Genomic DNA, 21,680 nt, shown 5'->3' on the forward strand with positions numbered 1-21,680 from the left:
AAAGCTGATAGCAGTATGGTTAAAACTAATTTGGGGAAGAAAGTAAAGAGGAAAAAAATGTAATACATGATAAGTAGATAATTTAGCCCTGAATTCTAGATTAGTATTATTTCCAAAAGAAGGAAGGATGATCTCCTACAACATTTTTCCTTCTTGCTCACGTTGCCAAGGGGAAAAAAAAATCTAGCTACATACTTGATATGGGGAAAAGACCTGAGGCAATTAAATGTGGTATGATCCAGATACCTACTTCAGTTCTCCACTGGACACTGTGGATCCAACCTTCTTTAAGTTCTTGGTTTTTAAAACAAACAGAAATTTTTAATGTTTTTTAGTTGTAGATGGACACAATAACTTTATTTATTTATTATTTATTTTTTAATGTGGTGCTGAGGATCAAACCCAGTGCCTCACCCATGCACGGCAAGCATTCTGCCACTGAGCTACAGCCCCAGCCCACAAACAGATATTTTTAATTGCACAGTGCATGCTTAATGAATGCCTTGGAAACATTAAAAATCTCAGAGAAGAATAGTGTAATCATTCTGTCAGGGAGACATGACCAATACTCATATTGATATTTCATGACAGTTTTAATGGTATGTCAAGGTATGTGTACACACACAGCCCCACATACAATGCACAACTCTGTGAATTATTTTAAAAATTGAGGACAAGACCTGTAACTTATTTTTCTCTGCATACTAAGTGGCCCATATCCACAGTGTCTGTTCAATAAATGTTAAATAAGTTATTTACAGAATACTGCAGAAAGGTATTTTTCTTCCTTAATGAATTAGATTACCCGATTGTTAAAAACATATTTTTAAGTGAGCCATAAAAGTAAAGACAACAATATTAGATCTCTATTTAAGAGATCTAAAATTTTACCTAAAAATAAATAAGAATTGCAGCAGGATTTTCCTTTCATTTTAAAAGACCTCTGAAAAATATTTTTAGCAAAAAAAAAAAAAAACATTTTTAGCCTTTTAGAAGGAGTCCTGTATTCCAATTTCACTGCTGTTCTAGGGGAATAATACTTCCCACTCTCACAATATTTTTAATATTGTTGATCATGTTGGAAAATGCAGGGGTCAAAGACTACGTGTATTTCTGCTCAGATGTGTTAAAATATTATCAACCCAATTTAAACCCTGTTGAAATATCTTCTGTCATCTTTTCTAGAATCAACAGTCTATATTCCTGAGGCAGAATATAAAATACAGGAGAGCACTGGGGAGTTCCTGATTCCCGTGAGAAGGTCTGGAGATGCAAGCCAGGAACTAAGGGTCATTTGCTCAACTCATCAAGGTAGGAGGCTGGGGGGGGGGGGATCTTGGAGGCAGGAAGTAGGTTATTAGAATGAGACTGTGGTGGCCCTGGAGTTGTGCAGGTGGCGATGAAGCAGAGGGCACTCATCATCTAGGGCTGCGGCTAACCTCCCTTGCTGACCCAGCACAGGAGTCCTGGCTGCTCTGAGCTGGTCTCAGATGAATTGTCTTTCAAAATTGAGATGAAAACAACTTTTTCTACTATCTCACAAAATTTTGTGAGAGTGAAATGAGACACTGTATATGAAAACTGTTTACATATGATGGTGAAAATATAAATAAGAATGATTTGTATTTATAATAGTCTGAATTGCCTGTGGGCAACACTGTAAAAGAGTCTTCATATACTATTCAGTCTCTTCTCTTCCCTTCCCATTTTACATCTACAAATGCATGCTTACAACCTTGGGACCAGGTGTCCTCCCATCCCCAAATAAGCTTCCATTCTTTCTGACTTCTATATAGTCAGAATTTAGCACCAAAACCCTACTCCCTTAAGCTCTTAGTCTCTAACTTATTAGTAACTGCAATAAAGAAAAATTGTGGAAATAAATGAAGACCATCCAAATGAGAACAAGAAAGGTGTTTTAGTCTACTTTTTCCCTGCTGTGACTAAAAGATCTGACCAGAACAATTTTAGGGAAGGAAAAGTTTATTTAGGGGCTCACAGTTTCAGAGGTTTCAATTCATGGACAGCTGGCTCCATTCCTCTGGGCTCAAGGTGAGGCTGAACATCATGGAGGAAGAGTGTGGCAGAGGCAAATGGCTCACATGATGATCAGGAAGCAGAAAGAGAGATGCCACTCACCAGATACAAATATAGACCCCAAAGCCACACCCCAATGACCCCACTCCTCCAGCCACACCCCACCTGCCTTCAGTTACCACTCAGGTGATTAATCCCATCAGGTGATTAATTCACTGATTAGGTTAAGGCTCTCTCATAACCCAATTATTTCTTCTCTGAATCTTCTTGCACTGTCTCACATGTGAGCTTTTGGGGGACACCTCACATCTAAACCATAAAAAAGGGCTATTTATTCAGAGCTTGCTAGAACAAGATGAGTCAGCCACTGTCACTTGCATTTGGCAGAGACTCAAAGGCACAAGAATGAGAAGTTTTTATAGCAGAAAAAATAGAGGGTATCAGGCAAGCCCTGACTGGCAGCTGTTGACACAGGGGAAGGTAGGCTCAGAAGAAGCAGAGCTTCCTACATGATTTGTAAGAACATATCTGGCTTTCTTCTGTTAGGCCTGTTAGGCGAGGAACAAAAATCATGGAGGCTGACAGTTATTAGGGCCTGACTATTTGGGGCTGATTGCTATCAACTGTGGCTTGGCTTCTGGGATCATCGCTGCAGACTGTGTGTGGGTGTCTGCCTTTATCAACAGTATAGCTCTTGTCTGCTCATATATTCAGTCTCGAGATTGATGCTCTTACTTACTGAAAAAGCAATATTGGAGAAATCATTCTTGTAGCTCTTCTTTCTCCCCCACACTTTTTTTTAATACTAACCCCCCATGTCATGGTCTGAAAGTACTAATGATGGATATTTCCATCAAATAGCAAGTACAGGTTATGTCTGGGCACACAGAAATTTTAGTGGTAGGGCCTTGAGAGCCTATCAAAGCTGAGCAAAAAAAAAAAAGAAAAGAAAAGAAAAAAGAAACAAGAAACAAAAATCTTTGTTTCCTTTTTCAATTACCTATAGCCATGTGTGGTAGCTACACATTATTAGTAACATGCAAAGCATGAGCTTGCTCTCCATTCAATCATTAATACAGCTCAAGCATATTTTATTCATGACATAATTGTTAAACATTTATTTAACAAGATTTCCAAAGAGGCTTAAATCACCAAATTGTACTTCCATCCTCTGAGAGGGTGAAGTACCTACCCACAGGCTGGAGGTAAAGACAATGTCACAGTGACAGGCAATATGAGAAGATTCACAATTATCAGTCTCTCATAATTCCACAAAACGTGTCAGGGTACTACCATACACACCGTGGTGAGTTCTCCAGGAAGGGCCCCTGACCCTGTTAAATCCTTGGTTTTTCACTGCAAGTTTGACCTGGGGAATCCCAGGTCAAAGCTCAGGTGTCAGACAGTGTGAGTTGGGTGGCTGCTGTGCACAGAGTTTTCTGGGAATGCCACCTTCGCCCCTGGAGACCTGATGGCAAGTTGGGTCCTACAGAGGAATCCCATGAGAAGCTAAATGTGGGTGTGGCCCTGCCATGTGGTCAGGGGATGGGAGGAGGAAGCCACTGCCCAAGTGGACACCAGCAGTTCAGCAATCTCCCGTGATCCACCAAATAGGCTGTTTACCACCTCATTTCTCCCATTCACATCTGGGAGACCCTCTGGTTGTAGATAGAGACTGTGTCATGGTATCAAGCTGCCCAGCTTGAAGCCCAGAGAGAAGAAAGTGTTTTCTACAACAGCTGGGTGCATTCTCCCTGGGATCCCTGGGCCGCCAGCTGGGGAAGGAAGGAGCCTACAGGGAGTACTTCACCCCACCTCCTTTCTTCTTCTTCACTTTTCAATTCCCAAATGGAGTAAAATCAGGTTAAAACTGAGAATTGCTAAAATGTACATGATGCTGGCAGTACATGGACTTTTTCTCTGAGTCGTGCTAAGAAGGAGATGGGAAGCAAGTTATTCAGAGAGGGTTCCAAGCATATCCAGGCAAAAAACATGCCCTCTTCTGCCTTTTTAAAAAACACGTGATATGTTGATTTATTTGGTTATGAGTATGCTTTTAGATAATAGAAGTCATGCCTTGCATCTCATAGGGTCCTGGGGAACCATTTTCTTTTTTCTGAAGTACAAACAATGTCATTTAAAAGTTCCTTTTCTGTAGGTCTGCTGAAGATAAACTCAGTTTTCTATTTATTACAATACAACTTTATCTCAACCCATCTTTGAACTTCTAGGACGGTAGTAATCTTCTCCCAGTGTTTTGAACTCATTACTCCACTCTGTTCTGGCTTCCAATGTTGCTATTAAGAAGTTGTTCAGGGGCTGGGGATATAGCTCAGTTGGTAGAGTGCTTGCCTAGCATGCACAAGGCCCTGGGTTCAATCCCTAGGGCGCGCATACACACACACACACACACACACACACACAACAAAGAAGTAGTCCTTAGTCTAAAAGTCATCTTTGTAGCAAGGACATTTTTACATGTTTAAGATCTTCTCACCTGTATGTGATCAAAAGCTGTGGAAGTTCTGTGGAGCTTCTCTTGAAGAAGTTTTTTTCTGAGAAGGATGTGATTGCTTCTTCCAGAATTGACAGGGCAACACTCAGAAACCCTCCTGCAGCCCCAGGTCCCCAGGAATCATCAACCACTCCACAACAGCTCCTTGAGATACCCAGATGAGGCCCAGGCACCCCCTGCTATGCTGGTGTCCCACATGCTCAAGGGAGGAGACCAGTTTACCATTGAGAGACCCTCTAGATTATCTAGATTATCAGGCTCAAGTTTTGGGACATTGGGTTTTTTTTTTTGTTTTTGCTGTTGCCCCTAGGTGATTTTCCTTGCTTCCTGGGAATACAGAAAAGCCAGTATAATTATTTCTAGTTGTTTTGTTGTGTGAGAGTATTGCAGGGTACTCACTGGCCAAAGGCTGGGAACAGAAGTCACAGAGTCTTCTGGATGGAAGCCCCCATGCTGTGCAGCCCACCTCTCCCAGCTGCCCTCCTCACCCTTTATTCCTCCGCTTCCCTCCAATCACAGAAGAATTTTATCTCCACTCTGGGGATTTTTAAATTCGCTACTGATAAAATAGAAATTTTTAAAAACTTAAATAAATGCCAGTACTCTGTGTTCTTGACCATAGAATGTAACTTATCAAATGATTTCCCAAAATAAATTTTCTGGACTCCTAGGAGGAAGGGGTCATATATTGACAAAGAGATTTAATCATTTTATTTAATTTTATAAAGGCATTATTGACTACTATGTGAGCCTAGTGTATGTCTGCTTTGGGTATTTATCTTGAGGAGCTAAGCATGCTGCTTCTGACAGGCATCTTTTTTTTATGTCACCTGCTTGATGACGAGGCACAGTAAGAACGTATATTCTCCAACATAAAGTCCTCCTGTGTAAACATCTAACTCTTTTAAAAAATATTCCAAATGATTACTATTAATCATAGGTTGTAAGACTTAAAACCTTTTTTCCTCTGTGTGTGTGTGTGTATGTGTGTGTGTGTGTGTCCTGGAGTGACTCACCCCACCTGCCTTCCTATGTTGCTGGCACTTGTCCCCATTCCCTTCGTAGTGGGAAAGTGCCTACCTCTGTCACTTAGTCATAATGCTCACCTTTGCCATCCCAAGAACCAGCCTCTCCTGGCTGAGGAGCTCAGAGAACTCTTGGAGGCACAGGTTTTTGGGGGAGATAGAAAGAATAAGGTTTCAAGGCCCCAGAACCACATTGAAAATTAGCCAACCGACCACCCAGTGAGAGTCCCCTTGAGCCAGACATTAATCACAGTTTCTGCCCTGGCCCTAGTAAACAGGTTTTATTTTCTTCAGTTCTCCAGATTAAAACTTTTTATATGTTCCCACACTAATAAAACAATCAATAGGTGACTTTCTGATTCTTCTAAAATCTGGTTTGGTTTTTTTAAAATCGTTCTGAAACATTTTGTAAGCTGGTGCCCCTTTGAAAAAAGCCTCTGATGTCATTTTGGAGACAACTTTTTAGCAAGCTGTCCATAACTTTCCTTAATAAAAAGCATACAGCCATAGATACCAACTCATATTCGTGTTTAGAAGACATCGGGCACTGACAGTGTCTTGCATTTGCCCACGTACCATACCACAAACAAGAAAGGCCCTTACAAGACCAGAGTATCCTTTCCAGAATCTTCCTGCCACATTCCCATTGCTTTTTATTAAGGAAAGTTATGGTGGGAAATATTTAGATTTTTCAAATATCACTTATCTAAAATATTGTACTAACTCACTTCAATTACTGTGGCTGATTTTCACTCTTTTAGCTCTAAAACTGTGTTGCTGTTAATAATACAGAAATGCACTAAATCCTAGAAATCCCACTCCTGAGTCCTTACTACAGAGAAATGAAATCATATACCCACTCCAAGACCAATAATAGAATATTCATAGCGGCGCTGTTCCAAACAGCTAAGAATGAGAAAGAACCCATTATCAGCTCATAGATGAGTCAACAAACCGTAGGAAGAGGAGTCCACAGTAAAAGAGAAGGAAGTCATGATACATGAGAGAGTCTCAAAGTGAGGTGCTAAATGAAAGAATCTGGCCACAAAAGACTACAGAAGTACTGTGTGTTACACTTGTATGACATTCTCATAAAGGGAAATAAATCTTGGGGCTAGCAGTAGAGGGCTCTCCTAGCACATGCGAAGCACTGGGTTCGATCCTCAGCACCACATAACAATAAATAAAATAAAGGCATTGTGTCCAATTACAACTAAAAAAAATATTTTTTAAAAAAATAAATAAATAAATAAATAAACCTAGGGTGACACAAAGCAGATCTGTGGTTTTTGAGGGCTGGGAGGCAGGGAGGGAGATGGACTATAGAGGCTACAAGTCAACTTTTATGGGTAGATAAAAATGTCCCACATTATTATTTTGGTGGTGATCTTATGTACTTATCAAAACTCATCAAGGGGGCTGGGGTTGTAGGTCAGTGGGAGAGCACTTGCCTAGCACATGTGCAGCACTGGGTTCAATCCTCAGCACTTCATAAAAATAAAGAAAGACACTGTGTCCATTTACAACTTGTACATGGTGTATTGACATTGATGAATCTTAATATAAGTAAGTTGTTATAATAAAACTTAAAGTATAGTGGACCTAAACTGAAATCCCCCAATCAGTCCTGCATGCCTAGTAAACTAACAAGTAGCTTTGTGGCTATGTTATGGTGTCATACAAGGAACTCTAGTCAGAGTGAAAAATTAGATTATGTTCCTAGTCCTCACAGCTATGTCTTGGACAGTGCAGGGGCAGAAGAAATTCTGTAGCATTATCATGCTATGGATTTTCTAGTTTTATTTCTCTGCCCTTTAGTTTTTCCATCTATTACATGAGAGATTTGAGCTGAGCCAGCTCTGACAGCCTACAATCCTTCAGTTCATTTAGCCCTTAATCTTAAACTAACCATACTCAATACACCCTATTGAAAGAGCAGTAAATCTGGATCATGCCAAAATACCAGAGTCTATTCTGAAAGCTTTCTAATCACAACTTTAATATTGGTGCCTGGAAGAGATGTGTGCCTTGTAATTCAGAGAGCTATCATCTATAAATAGTTTGAGGAACCAATAAGGAATCCCCATTTGGAATTCTCCTCACCTTCCCTGCTCCTTCTGACATTCCTGTAGGGTCTGCCACAGGCATGATTCCGTCCATGGCCTTATCTTTCTCTGACTACATCTCACTACCAGAAGACCACACCAGCATCCTCCTCTTTGACAAAGATGAGACGGAGAAGAGCTGCCGGGTTCTCATCATCGACGACTCCCTCTATGAAGAGGAAGAATCCTTCAGTGTTTCACTGAGCCTGCCTGTGGGAGGGCAGCTGGGATCCAAATTCCCCACCACCAAGGTGATCATCCTGGCTGATGCTGAGGATGGTAAGTCCGTTTCCCGCTTCCCTACTTTTGGCCATAGCTGTCTCTTGCTCATGTATTCTTTCAGCAGTTAAAAGGGAAATCTAACTTTATTTATCTTTTAAAGGAATGTTTGATGTTCTTCTTTCTCCAAAAGTGGTATCTTTTCAAATCGATAGACATCACCAATATCTACAGAAAAATAGCAACACGGGAAGATTAAATATTTGTGTATGACTTTATTTTTAAGAGGAAAAAAAAGAGTGAATACAGGCCAAGAAGGTGACCCAAGACTTAGAAGGAAGCCAAGAAGTGGACCTGAGTCAAGAATCTATGTTCCCAACCAAGACAGCCCCACAAAGGCCCTCACTTGAGCAGCACGGGGATCTTCTCTGACAACAGTGCATGAGAGTCTTCAAATGGCACAGGGTTTATTTGTGCTATGAAGGAGCTCCATGTGTAGGCATCTGGACCCTCTCTTCCCAGGGCTCTCTGGCAGGAAGTTTGGCTCCTGTCCCTGGGGAGCCCAGCTGAAATTCAGCCAGAGAAGAGAGGAGCTCCTCATTCCTCAACACCAGCCCTTCCCTCCCTGATGTGATAAGAAGTATCAAGCCCAGTATTATCACCCTAAGTTTCCATTGTTATTTCTATAGGGAGCATTTTTGAAAGTAAATGGTACTCAAGATGGCCAAGATGAGACTATTTTATGATTTATCTCAGATTAGTTGCTTCATCTCTTAACCAAGCCTCTGCCTGGATTTGAAAGGCTGTGGGGTACTGTGCTCAGATCAGCCTGCTACCAGAGATCCAAAACTAATGTGAGTGCTTTTTCTATAGTCCCACACCTCCCATAAAACTGAGAGCTATGCCCAGAGAAACAGTCTCTTAACATTTTTTTCCTCTTAAAAATGACAAATTTATCATGTATTATAGGACAATTCCTGCTTGAATTTTTTTAAAACAACCATAGAACAGAGGTAAATATGAGTGAGGTTAAAAATATTTTTTTGTGTTCTATTTGGTCTGCCAGTCCATGACCTGTCAAGGTCAGAGGTCCAAAACTGCATTTTGACAGCCAGCCTAGAGACAAGATACAGACCCCTAGGAGATGGATGTGTGAGGACAAATGCCAAATTATAAATTACAGTGAACAACCAAAGTCAAAGAGAACTAAAAATCAGAGTCCTTCATTCTCTCTTTAAAGAAGGCTCTACCTGGATAGCCACTGTATAAACAGATGATTGAGTAACAGGTGTGAGGTATTAGCAGTGCTATCTGACCAAGATAGCCATCTCTGCTGGGGCAAATAACTGCCCAATGTCCAAGATTTGTTAGTAAAGATAAACATATAGCAATACAGAATAAAGTACTATTATAATTTTGTAATGGTAGTGGGTAAATCATTTCTAAGTCTAGAATAAAGATTAAGAGACTGAAATATTAAAAGTAATTACAAATAGAAATACAATAATGAATATAATTTTCATAGACATAAATTATGACATCCATTTCATAAAGTATGGGGAAAAGTCAAAGTGTAGAGTTTTTGCATGCAATTGAAATTAAATTGTTACCAGCTTAAGACAAACTGTGATAATCATAAAATATCTTATGCGAATCTCATGGTAACCATAAAAATACTACCTATAGAAGTTAAGAGAGAGAGAAAGGAATCAAAGCATACCCATGCAAAAAAAACAAAAGGGAATACATTAAAAGACAAAACGAAGGAAAAAAGAACAAGAAGACAAATAGAAAACAATTAATGACTGGCAGGGGACAGGGGTATAGCTCAGCGGTAGTGCGCTTACCTAGGATTCTGAGGCCCTAAGTTCAATTCTCAGCACAACAGCAGCAACAAAATCTGTTAGACAATATTACATTTTTTCCTATCAATAATTACTTTAAATGCAAATGGATTAAATTCCTTAATTAGAAGACAGTGGCTGGCTGGTGTGGTGGTACACACCTATAATCCCAGAAGCTCAGAGGCTGAGGCAGGAGGATAGCAAGTTCAAAGCCAGCCTCAGGGTGAGGCCCTAAGCAACACAGTGAGACCCTGTCTATAAATAAAATACAAAACAGGGCTGGGGATGTGGCTCAGTGGTCGAGTGCCCCTGAGTTCAATCCCCAGTATGCCCCTCCCGCCACCCCCCAAAAAAACAGTGACTGAAGGACTCACATAACCTGAAAGTAATGGAAGGCAACAGTCCATACAAATGGTAATGAAAAAAATGGCAGTGGAGGCTGTACTTAAATAAGGCAAAATTAAAACCCCTTAGTTAGAAACTGACCCAACAGACAAGAAGGGCATTATATGATGATAAAAGGATCATTTCACCAGGTAGTTATAATAATTATATATGCACTCACCATCAGAGAACAGAAATGTATTAAGAGAAAATTGAAAGAACTGAAAGGGAAAATAGCCATACAATAGTAGTGGGAGACATCAACACTCTACTGTCAATAAAGAGGAAACAACCAGAGAGAAACCAACAGGGAACCCAAGCAACACTACAGACCAAATGGACCAAGCATTCCACCCAACAGCAGTAATAGTGAAACCCATGCAGAATATTCTCCCGGAAAGAGTAGATTCAGTTAAAGAGTAGACATCACAAGTTTTAGCAAATTTTAGGAGGTTGAAAACATGCCAAATATCTTTTCCCACCACAGAGGAAAGAAACTAGAAATCAAAACCAGAAAGAAAATTGGAACCTGGTGCAAGGGTGCACACCTTTAATTCCAGCAACTCTGGAGGCTGAGGCAGGAGGATCATGGGTTCAAAACCCATGATTAGCAACTTAGCAAGGAGCTGAGTAACTTAGCAAGACCCTGTCTCTGAATAAAAAATAAAAAGGACTAAGAATGGGGCTCATTCATTAAGCTTACCTAGGTTCAATCTCTTATACCAAAAATAAAAAAATAAAATTGTAAAATTCATAAATATGTGGAAATTTAAAAGTTCACTTTTGAAAACCCCAATGGAGCAAAGAAAAAAAAATCAAACAGAAATTGAAAAATACTTTGAGACAAATGGGAGCAAAATACAACATACCGAAACTTATAGGATATAGCAAAAGCAATGCCAAGAGGGAAGTTTACAGCCAAAAATACTTGCCACTAAAAAAAGAAAGATCCCAAACTACTTTGCATCTCAAAGAATGAGAAAAAACTAAGTTGAAAGTTTACAAAATGATAGAAACAAAGATCAAGCAGAAACAAATGTAATTGAAAGGAGAAAAACAATAGAAAAAAATTAATGAAAAAATTGATTCTTTGAAAAGATAAAAAAGTGACAACCCCTTATCTAGACTAAGATAAAAAGAGAAAACTCAAACACATAAATCAGAAATGAAAGAGTAGCTGTTATAGCTGATGCCATGGAAATAAATATCATAAGATACTATGACACCAACAAATTAATTATAGTTCAATAAACTGGGTAACCTAGAAGAAATGGATAAATTCCTAGAAACATAATAACACACCAAGACCAAATCATGAAAAAATAGAGTGTCTAAGCAGACCTATAACTAGTAAGAGACTAAATCATTAATTAAGCTTCCTAACAAAGAAAAGCCCAGAACCAGATAGCTTCACTGATGAATTCTACCAAACATTTGAAGAATTACTGTCAATGCTTCTCAAACTCTTCCAAAAAATTCAAAAGGATGGAACATTTCCAAATTCATTTATGAAGCCAGCAATACCCTGATTACAAAGCCAAAGACACTGCAAGAGAAAACAACTAGGACAAATATCCCTGATGAACATAGATGCTAACATTATCAACAAAATGCTAACAAGCTGAATTCAACAGCCAAGAAGGACCAGACACTATGTCCAAGTGGAATTGATCCCTGGAATGCAAGGATGGTTCAACACTGAAAATCAATTAAAAGGATACACTTCATTAACAGAATGAAGAAGAAAAGTCATGACTGTCTCAATAGATGCAAAAACAAAAGTTCATTGTATAAAATTCATCACTAATTCATGATTAAGAAAAAAATCCTTAGCAAATAATAGAGGGAAATTACCTCAATGTGAAAAAGAGCATATATGAAATGCCCACAGCTAATATCATATTCAACAGTGAAAAACTGAAAGATTTTCCTGTAAGATCAGGAAGAGGACAAGGGTGCAACCCCTCTACTTCTACTCAAGATCATCCTGGAAGTCCTAAGCAGAGAAATTAGGCAATAAAAAATAAATAAATAAAAGTCATCCAAATTAGAAATAACAAAGAAAAATCACCCCTGGATCTTCTATAAAGAAAACTCCAAACAAACAAAACAAAAGAAGAAAGAGGAGATAAAAAGAGAATAGGAAAAGTTGTTAGGACTAATAAATGTAAAATGGCAGTCTACCTATTAATATACAAAAACCAATAGTATTGCTTTATGCCAACAATGAATTATCTAAAAAGGGAATTAGAAAAACAACTTTAACATGAATAAATACTTGGGAATAAACTTAGGAATTGAAAGACTAGCACATAGAAAATTACAGTCATGAAAGAAATTTAAAAAGATAAAAACACATGGAAAGATATTACAGACTAATTAAAATGCCCATACTGCTGGATATGGTGGCACATGCTTGTAATCCCAGTGATTTAGGAGGCTGAGGCAGGAGGATTGCATGTTCAAGGCCAGCCTTAACAACTTAGTGATACCCTGTCTCAAAATTTAAAAATAAAAAATAAAAAAATGCCCATACTAGGCAATCTACAGATCCCATGCAAACCCTATCAAAATCTCAATGGTGTTTTAACAGAAATAGAAAAAACAATTATAAGATTCATGGATCCACAAAAGACCACAAATGGCCAAAACAATTGAGAAAAAGAGCAAAGCTATCATGCTTTCTGATTTCAAAATGCTTCACAAAGCCACAGTGGTCAAATAGTACAGTACTGGCATAAAAACAGACAGTGTTGATCAAACAGGCTTTTGTGCAGAGTTTTCACTGGGCTCTACAGTTCACACCATGCGGCTGACCGTGTCCTAAGGTGCATCTTGATTCTTTTGCTGCTGATCGCCACTGTCCACTCGCACACTGCTATCTTCCTGGATGTGCGTGCTGTATTGACACCCGGGCTGCTCATTTTTCTAAAATTCTATGCTCTCTACTCTCTTTGTTTCTCTGCTTCCCCACACTGCCTCCCCACCCACCCAGCCATGTCTCCAATTATTTTTTGTTTGCTTATTTGTCTATTTCTTTTCTGGAGGGCTCCTGTCTATCAACCTGTCTCCCTAAGGGTTGATGTCCCCCACCATGATTCCCATTGGATGATGTTACTTTCTTATATGAAATTTCGCCCTCAACTTTTGAGCTTAGCCCTCCCAGATCTCATCTCCAGCCCTAGCTAGATTCTTGAATTCTAGATTGACACATGATAGTGTTTCTGCTATCCATTTAGAGATTCCATAGGCAACTGAGACTCCACATCTGTAACTGAACTCATCATCCTTCCTTCTCTACTCCCATTCAACATCATTTCTCCTCCTTTATTCTCAACTGAGTTCCTATGGTGCCTCCCTTGCCCACTTTCCACATTTTAAGCTTGTAGGGCATCCTATACCCAATCACTGGGTGTTGCTCAAGTCACTTCTGCCACCCTCCTCTCCCCCTCCATCCTAATACTGCTTAGTTCAAACTTGGGGGTGCTCAATAGATGTTTGTTGAACTGAACTAAAAGAAAGATTGAGGGTGCTGTGCCACATGCCTGTAATCCCTGTGGCTCAGGAGGCTGAGGCAGGAGGATTGCCAAGTTCAAAGTTGGCCTCAGCAACGGCGAGGTGCTAAGCAACTCAGTGAGACCCTGTCTTTAAATAAAATACAAAATAGGGCTGGGGATGTGGCTCAGGTCAAGTGTCCCTGAGTTCAATCCCTGGTACTAAAAAAAAAAAAAAAAGAAAGAAAGATTGAATTTGACTTCACCTCAAACAGTATGTTAAAGATTCAAAATTGATTCATATGCATTTTCTTTCTTTTCTAAGAATCCAGAACCTGTTCCAATAAGTAGCTCTAGAATTTTTCCAAAGACTAAGTTTACCAGTCTGTTTCTAGAATCTGTATTCTAGATGAGGAACTGAAAAAGCATTTTGGCTTCCACCTTGTGATACTCATCCTGTTTGTGGTGGTTTCTCAAAGTTGACAGAGTGTTTCTGTCACCTCTTCTACAAGCCTTGGCATTAAATTTCTGTGACTATGGACACTAAACTCCTTTTAAATCATGGCCATGTCTTTTGAGACCTTCACTTTGCACCTTGTCATATTGTTTTTCCCTGTTTCTCTTTTTTAAAATATTCTCTTTTCAGTGAGATATACCTCTGGCTGTAGAAGTGTAGAATTCACTGAACACAGGTGTGATATTCAATCAGATATTTCAATCAGACTTTCCTAATTGCCTGTCCTGAGGAATCATTGCTAGTGTCTCAGATAAGGACTATCTGAAAACCATGCTAGGAACTGTTTTCTCCAATCTGACAAATCTCCTAATACAAATTAACATGGGGCATCTCAGAGGAGCTTAATGATTTTTTTCCAAATGACAATATCCTCCTCTCACATATTATATTTTATTATTCAGAGAGGCTTGAGGGCTGGGAATGTGGCTCCGTGGTAGAACACTTGCCTAGCATGTGTGAAACCCTAGTACCACAAAAATAAGGAGGTGGAGGTGAATTCTTACTTCTGCCCCCTTCAAACAGTGTCATAACTGATCCAAATTTTTTCTTATCTTTCTTGCTCCTTGCCCTTCCTCACAACCACACAGTATAATTTCTCTGTCAAAAGCAGGTTACACTGGGTCTGTAGCTCACTTGGTAGAGCACTTGCCTAGCATGTGTGAGGCACTGGGTTCTATTCTCAGCACCACATATAAATAAATGAATAAAATAAAGGTCCATCAACATCTAAAAAATTTTTTTTCAAAAGCAGGTTACTTTGTCCAAATTTTAAAACAACTTTGTAATAAATTTAAAATATTTTATAAATTAGTTAAAATTATCTATTCTCCAGTGAATTCTTGAATGCTGAGAATATGCTGGCCACCGTGTCACTAAGTATACAGGGATGTGGGATGTGGCCCCTGAACTTGGGAAGTCCATAGGCCTTAATAAGAACACAAAACACCACGATAGAATGTGGCTTCAACAGTTTCCTTTTCCAAGAGTTGCTAAATCAAGAAAGGAGACTAATTGGGACGTCATGCGTGTCACCTGCAAAAAAAAAAAAAAAAAAATGTCATGTGCATGGAGAACAGGTGGACTGGAGATGGAGTCTGGCTCTGCCTGAAACATCGCTGTGTGGGAGATAAGCTAGTTAGCTGCTGTCACAAATGAGCAAACAAAAGGGACTGTATTGGGATTAAGCAGTATTCCTAGAATTTATCAAGGCAAAGGAAGCAGGAAGGTGCCATCAATCAGATGTGAGCTGCACATGAAAGAGAGCAGCAAGCTTGGGCTTATCTGAAGTCTTGGCCAAAAGTGCCATCTAGAGGGCTGAATGGTCCTCAGCAGAGGTGGTGCCAAATGCACAGGAGTTGAGAAAGGATTAAATAACCAGTCAGAATATTGACATTTCATCTGTGTCTAGAGACCACAGAAGAGATATCCAACTATGGGAGGGACAGGTCTCCAAAGAACCCACACAAAAAAAGCCCATGGAAAACAGAATCAGCTTTTCTTCCATCTTCCAAGACTAGAGAGTATTGATCACCATGAAGATACCCATCAAGAAAAGAACTTTCCTGCTATCCTGCCTCTCCCATCCCAACCTTGGAGACACCAGAAACATCATTGGCAAGAATGGGGAGATGAAGTGGAAGGTTCTTATATGGAAAAAAAAAAAAAAAAAAGAGAGATGACCTTAGCACCTTTGCCAAATGCAAATGGCAAATGGAACCCATTACCACAGTGGTAAAATTACGCCAAATGTTAAAGAGGTATGGGGTAAAGAATGCTTAGTTTCCTGAAAGAGTTAGATGTGGCTTCCCTGGGACAGGTAACTCTAACAAATTCTTAAAGCATGAGTCAGCATTTGCCAAATTGTCACACTCTAGCTCAGACAACATCACCAGCAAAGATGGAGGCTCCAAGCACCTGCTACACTGGATGCATTGTGAGCTGTTTGCAGCAACTGGGAAACAGGGCACAGTGTGGGGCAAAGTTGCAGATGATTCCAGAAAAAAAAAAAAAAAGGACTCAATTCAGATTATGAGAGGTCTTGCATGTTATAGTAAAATTTTTCTCAGCATTTACAAACTATTAAAATACATCCTAAGCAAATTAAATCTGATTTTTACCCTCCAAATGTTTAAGTCAAATATGCTTCTTTGTGAAATATATTTGTGAAGGTGTCATCTCTGTAACTTTGATTTTCCATTTTCCAATTTCAGAGTCATTCCTCTTAGGGGAAGCTGCTTCTCAATGTTTTTTCTTTGGCAGCGGCGGGTTAGAGGGGACGCGTGTTTTGTTTTGGTTTGGTTTTTGGCCTCCAGATGTCATAATTCAAACAAAAACATTTATTTCAAAATATTTTTTAGGACAGCATATGTCTAGTATAACAGCTAAGCCTTGTAATCTTTAAATGGGCAAGTTTGTAGGCTACTTTTTAGAACAGAATGAATCAGGCATATTTGCATATTTGTTTGGCCAAACCTCAACACTCATTGTCAAATGCTCCTGCCTTTTGGAAGATACACGTTTGCCCAAGCCGTGACCTGCTCTGGCCTCCTTCAGCTTTCTTTCCAGAGAGCCACTTCCCTGCATCTATGGGGAAAAAGCATCTGGCATCTCTGCTAACAGGATCCTGCCTCCCCTCGATTAGTGTCTGTCCCTGTGATCACCAAATGCCTTGGGAAAATGCACAGCAGCAGTCCCCAAATTCAGAACCCTGCCTCAACATCAAGAACAGTTTCTACAGAAGAAAAGACTCCCTAACTCCCCACCATCTTTTCCGAGTCACTGACTTGTCCGAGTTAGAGTCAATTGGCCAATTTCCCCTCCTTTTTCAAAGAGAGCTCTTAAAACAGAAAAAAAAAAAAAAAAATGAATAGGGTTCCAACTGATTTTATCTCCAGGTACTTCCTGGAGTCAAAGTCATGGCATGTTGCTCTTTGACATGGCTTCTGGGAAGTTTCTGGGGTTTTTCTCCCTGAGCTAAATATTGACAGGACCTGTAGGATCTGTCAAGTCTTGCTCTTGTGATCAATACCCAGGCTCACACCAGGCCAAAGAAGAGGGTTCTCCTGGGAGGTGGAAGCATTCTTTGTCCTTTGTGCCTCTGCAGAGCCTAACCTGCACTTTGGGGATGCAGAGTATCATGTTGATGAACGTGCTGGCTACGTGGAGGTGTGTGTCAGGAGAGCAGGTGCCGATCTTTCCCAGGCATCATCTGTCACCATAAGCTCAAGGAAGACTGAGCAGAAGTCAGCAGAAGGTAAGAGGCCATTGAATGGATACAACATTATAATATGTGTTTTCAGTAGGGTCCAGCCTAGCCTTTCTTGACGGGCATCTCCTACCTGAACACAGAGATCACATGCGTATGTAACAATTTCTGCTGTCTATAAAATATATAGAATATTCAAACATCATCATTTATGATTCATTCATTACCCACTTGCTTCTAATAAGTTCAGATTAATTTTCTAAAGTTCAGAATATTTGTAGGTAGTTAAGCAGTTCATAAAGAATATTCCAGATGATGGCACCCCCAGAATAGCTGAGCAAGTCCCAACTCCTGGAGGAATCCAGTCACATCTGAGGAAAAGGCAGCTCCATCTATGCTGCACTTACATGTTCACATTTGCAGCTGGACCTTTTGGTCTCCTGGGACATGGACAGCGAGCATAGCTCTTGTGTATCCAAAAACCTCTGAGAATATTTTAAAATAAAAGCAAAGAAAAAGCAAAACTCCTGTAAATAATACCCAGTAATCTAAAAAGCTGCACTAACTGATGAGGCATACGAAGAGTAAAATGCACATTTATGAATTAAAAATGTAAAGCCAGTTTCATCATGCATCCAGAAATGTTAAAGTAAATAAACATGGCCATTTTACTTACACTTGGAAGAATTCACACATTAGAACTCTAGCGAATTGCTCGTCTGGCATGTGTGCGGCCTGGGTTCGATCCTCAGCACCACATACCAACAAAGATGTTGTGTCCGCCAAAAACTGAAAAATAAATATTAAAAATTCTCTCTCTCTCTCTCTCTCTTAAAAAAAAAAAAAAGAACTCTAGCGAATTATCTCAGGACATTGTACATGAAACCAGTAATGATTCTTACCAGTTTCTTTTTCTCTTGATTTCTTTCTCTTTCTTTTAATCTTCATAGAGGGTCATTCTTACTTTAGGTATATACATGGAACCAAAGACAAATAGACCAATTGATTCATTGGACTTTTTCCATTTAAATTTGTTTACAGGAGGTGTTAATTTTGATCACGTGATTAAGGTGGTATCATCCAGGTTTTCCCACTATAAAGTTATTTGTTTTCTTTTCAATTAATAAGCATTTTATGCACAGTTAACTTGAGACCATATAAATATTATCTTCCTCAAATTATTAATACATTCATATTCCTTGGGGGTTTCTAGTTTCGGTTCAGCGCTTATCACTGTTGGTATCATAACAGGTGATGACTTTTCAAAAAGTAGCAAAGAAGCTATATGGTCAGGGGCAGGAGCTTGCAAAAGTGATTAACAACCCAGAATATGGCAGGCACAAGCTCTAGGGCTGAGTAAAACTGAGCAGAAAGTTGCGCAGTTAAACCAGATGTCTGGCAAAGGTGAATGAGTGAAAACGCATCAAAATAAAATTCATAAGGTTAGCTTCCAGGTTAAAAATTAAAAAAGGAAACCCTTTCATTTCTAATTGAAGCATCCCTCAGAGAGCTTTTATTATATTCAGTGGATTCTTTGTGAAAGTGATTGGAAAATGATGTGCCACTCACTGATTGGAAAATGATGTGCAAGTCAAGGATAGCACATGGATATAGGATGAAGAACTACATATATGGCATTTGGCAGGATATGAAAATTTGCCCATTCTAGGGATTGAGCCCACAATATGATTTTGAGTGGGTGCTGAGGACAAAGGCAAATGCTGCAGAGTTGATGAGCCATCTCATTTTTCTCTGAAAAATACAACAATGAATCCTAGAGTCTCACCAGTGCCTTTTCCTTGCCCCTAGCTGGAGTTGATTATATTGGTGTCATCCAAAGACTGGACTTTGCCCCAGGAGTACACATGCAGACATTCCGAGTGACCATCCTCAATGACTTGGGACAGCCCGTCTTGGAGGGTCCAGAGAGGTTTGAATTACTTCTCCAGGTGCCTACTGGTGCAGTGCTTGGAGAACCCAATAAAACCACCGTTATCATCAATGACACCATTGCTGACTAAAGAAGAGTGCCTGTAGTTTCTTTGACCAAGAGGCTTCCTGAGAAATATAAGCAGCCAAAACATGTGTCCTCACCACAGAATAAAGCTCCACTGTCACTAGAGCTTTGCAACTCTGGGATAGTAGTGCTGTTGTAGTGCCATTGGTGTTATAGTTTTGGTGATATGTGCAAAAATAGTTTATGCAACTGCATGGAGATAAAAATATGTATATACAAAGAATGGATTGAGCCCACAATAAGTGAGACTGTGCTTTTGTTGTCCTATTTCTATTTTCTTTTACTTTGTTTCTAAGACCAGTAAAACCATTTATTGTCAATTAAATCAAAACCGAGTACCAAAGATTGACCTCTCTTTACTGATTGAGGCTGAAAATGAAATACTTCATTTATGAACATACACACACATGATCATTATCATCATCATTCTATTTTGAATTTTCTGGGTTATTGGATGGGAGTGCAGATATCTGAAATTTGCAGACAAGTTCCTCTTGGCCATTTGTTCAATTTCCCTCCACAGCCCTTCATCAGAGCTACTTTGGTAGGGATGTCATTTCATCAACAAGCCTTGCTTTTGCACCCCTTTGTAAAAAGGGTAATAAACAGTAAGGTGATAAAAATATAAGTATCCGAGAGGAGAAAAAAGAAAGTTTAAAGATTTGCATAGTTCTCAAACTGCCCAATTAGTTCTTAACTAATTTTGGAATGACAATATTTATAGTCTTTAATGTACCTCACACACATCACATAAATCATTTCAAGTTATTACGAAGCCACATCTTTGTATCCTATTGCTATTTTTGAGGTATTTATTGTGCATAACTTGTAAAAATGTGTTTCAGACATTAACCTATTTCCAAGCCAACCTGGTGTTCAACAGAAACCATTCAAGAAGTCTTTCTCCCAAACATGGAGGAGGGGTAAAAAGGCTCTTACTGTAGGCAACCTGCACAGATGGGCGGAGATGTCCTTGTTCACCATCAGCCTGGGCTTGGCTTCAGTGCTTGACTTCATTTCTCCCATCCAGAGAAAACATTTTTCTAAGCTACTTTGTAACTCTTAACTTTGCTCCTCCTTCTGTGAAATGAGAAATTTGGATTCAACTTCTAAGATCCCTTCCAGTTTTGTCTGATTCTTTTCTGAAGGAAGACAAATTCACCAAAAGAATATAATCCTCCCTCATCATACAATTTGCCCAATTACTGGGGTCAAAAATCTTATAAACTCAATTAAATTTAACAACCATGTATTGGACTTCTTCTAAGATTAGAAAGATACAGACCCTTCACAAATGTTAGGGAAAAGCTATATACAAAATATACATGGGCCAGGATAACTCTCAGATATATCCCTAAGCCTCACAATGCCCTGAGTCAGCCCTGCCAAGGCCTAGACTTTGGCCCAGGGACTTGGACTTCTGGAGACCTCCAAAACTATGAAAGATAGACTATCGTGATAAGTCATCAAGTTTGGGACAGTTTGTTACAGCAGCCACAGGAAGTTAGTACCCAATGAGAGATCTGCAGAATTTGCTGATATTGGCAAAGTAAACTAGAAAGTACAAAAAATAAGACACTCGGTGTTTGTGAGGTAATGTTTGTGGAAGCAGCTGAGACCCTGTCTTGAAGACCTGACTCAGTCCATTTGAGAGTGCTGCTGCTTCCAAGCAACATCAACACATGCACTATGTCTAAAAGCCATGGGAATCCCAGCCTGGACCACGCAAACCTGTATTTAGAAAGAAGTTGTAGGCAGTCCTGTCCCTAAGCTACTCGTCATCCACATATTAAGGAATGTAATTGACAGGCATTGCTCTACTCTTAACAGTTCTGACACCAAATGTGTTGGTTTTCTCCCACACCAACAACAAATCCTCCACCTCTCTAGACACCTGCTGGGTGTCCTACAACATCTTCCCAGAGTTATGTGAGACCCCACAGGGCTCTGCAGTCCCGCAAAACTTCTCCCACCTCAGTCACCAGACATAAGCTCCAGACCTCTGATACTTCTGCCAGCTTGGCTACAAGTCACAAGCTCTTACAACCCCTTTCTCAGGTGTGATAGTTTGATAATTTGCTCACAAAACTCAGGAAAATACGTAGTATTTTGCTATTACTGGTTTATAATAAAGAGTTCACATGAACAGCCAGATGAAGAGGCACATAGGGCAAGGTCCAGAAGGGTCCCAAGCACAGGAGCTTCTGTGCCCTGGAGTTTGGGATGTGCCACCCTCCTTTGCCCATGGTCGGTCACCAAGCCAGTTTTTATGGAGTGGTAGATCACTCACCTATCACATGAGTTCTTGGGTTCCATCT

The 21,680-nt window shown here is 39.7% G+C and overlaps 1 protein-coding gene across 1 annotated transcript in view; it reads left to right on the forward strand.

Moving 5' to 3' along the window:
* Frem3 (FRAS1 related extracellular matrix 3) overlaps positions 1–19,366 on the forward strand; it is a 65,396-nt gene extending 46,030 nt beyond the window's left edge. The window contains exons 5-8 of the mRNA XM_027926726.2: positions 1,186–1,311; positions 7,710–7,961; positions 17,244–17,393; positions 19,155–19,366. Coding sequence (XP_027782527.2) covers positions 1,186–1,311; positions 7,710–7,961; positions 17,244–17,393; positions 19,155–19,366 — 740 coding nt within the window. The remainder of the gene's footprint in view (positions 1–1,185; positions 1,312–7,709; positions 7,962–17,243; positions 17,394–19,154) is intronic.
* Positions 19,367–21,680: the final 2,314 nt, after the last annotated feature.

The sequence above is a fragment of the Marmota flaviventris genome, chromosome 7, assembly GCF_047511675.1.
Source record: "Marmota flaviventris isolate mMarFla1 chromosome 7, mMarFla1.hap1, whole genome shotgun sequence".
Lineage (NCBI taxonomy): Eukaryota > Metazoa > Chordata > Mammalia > Rodentia > Sciuridae > Marmota > Marmota flaviventris.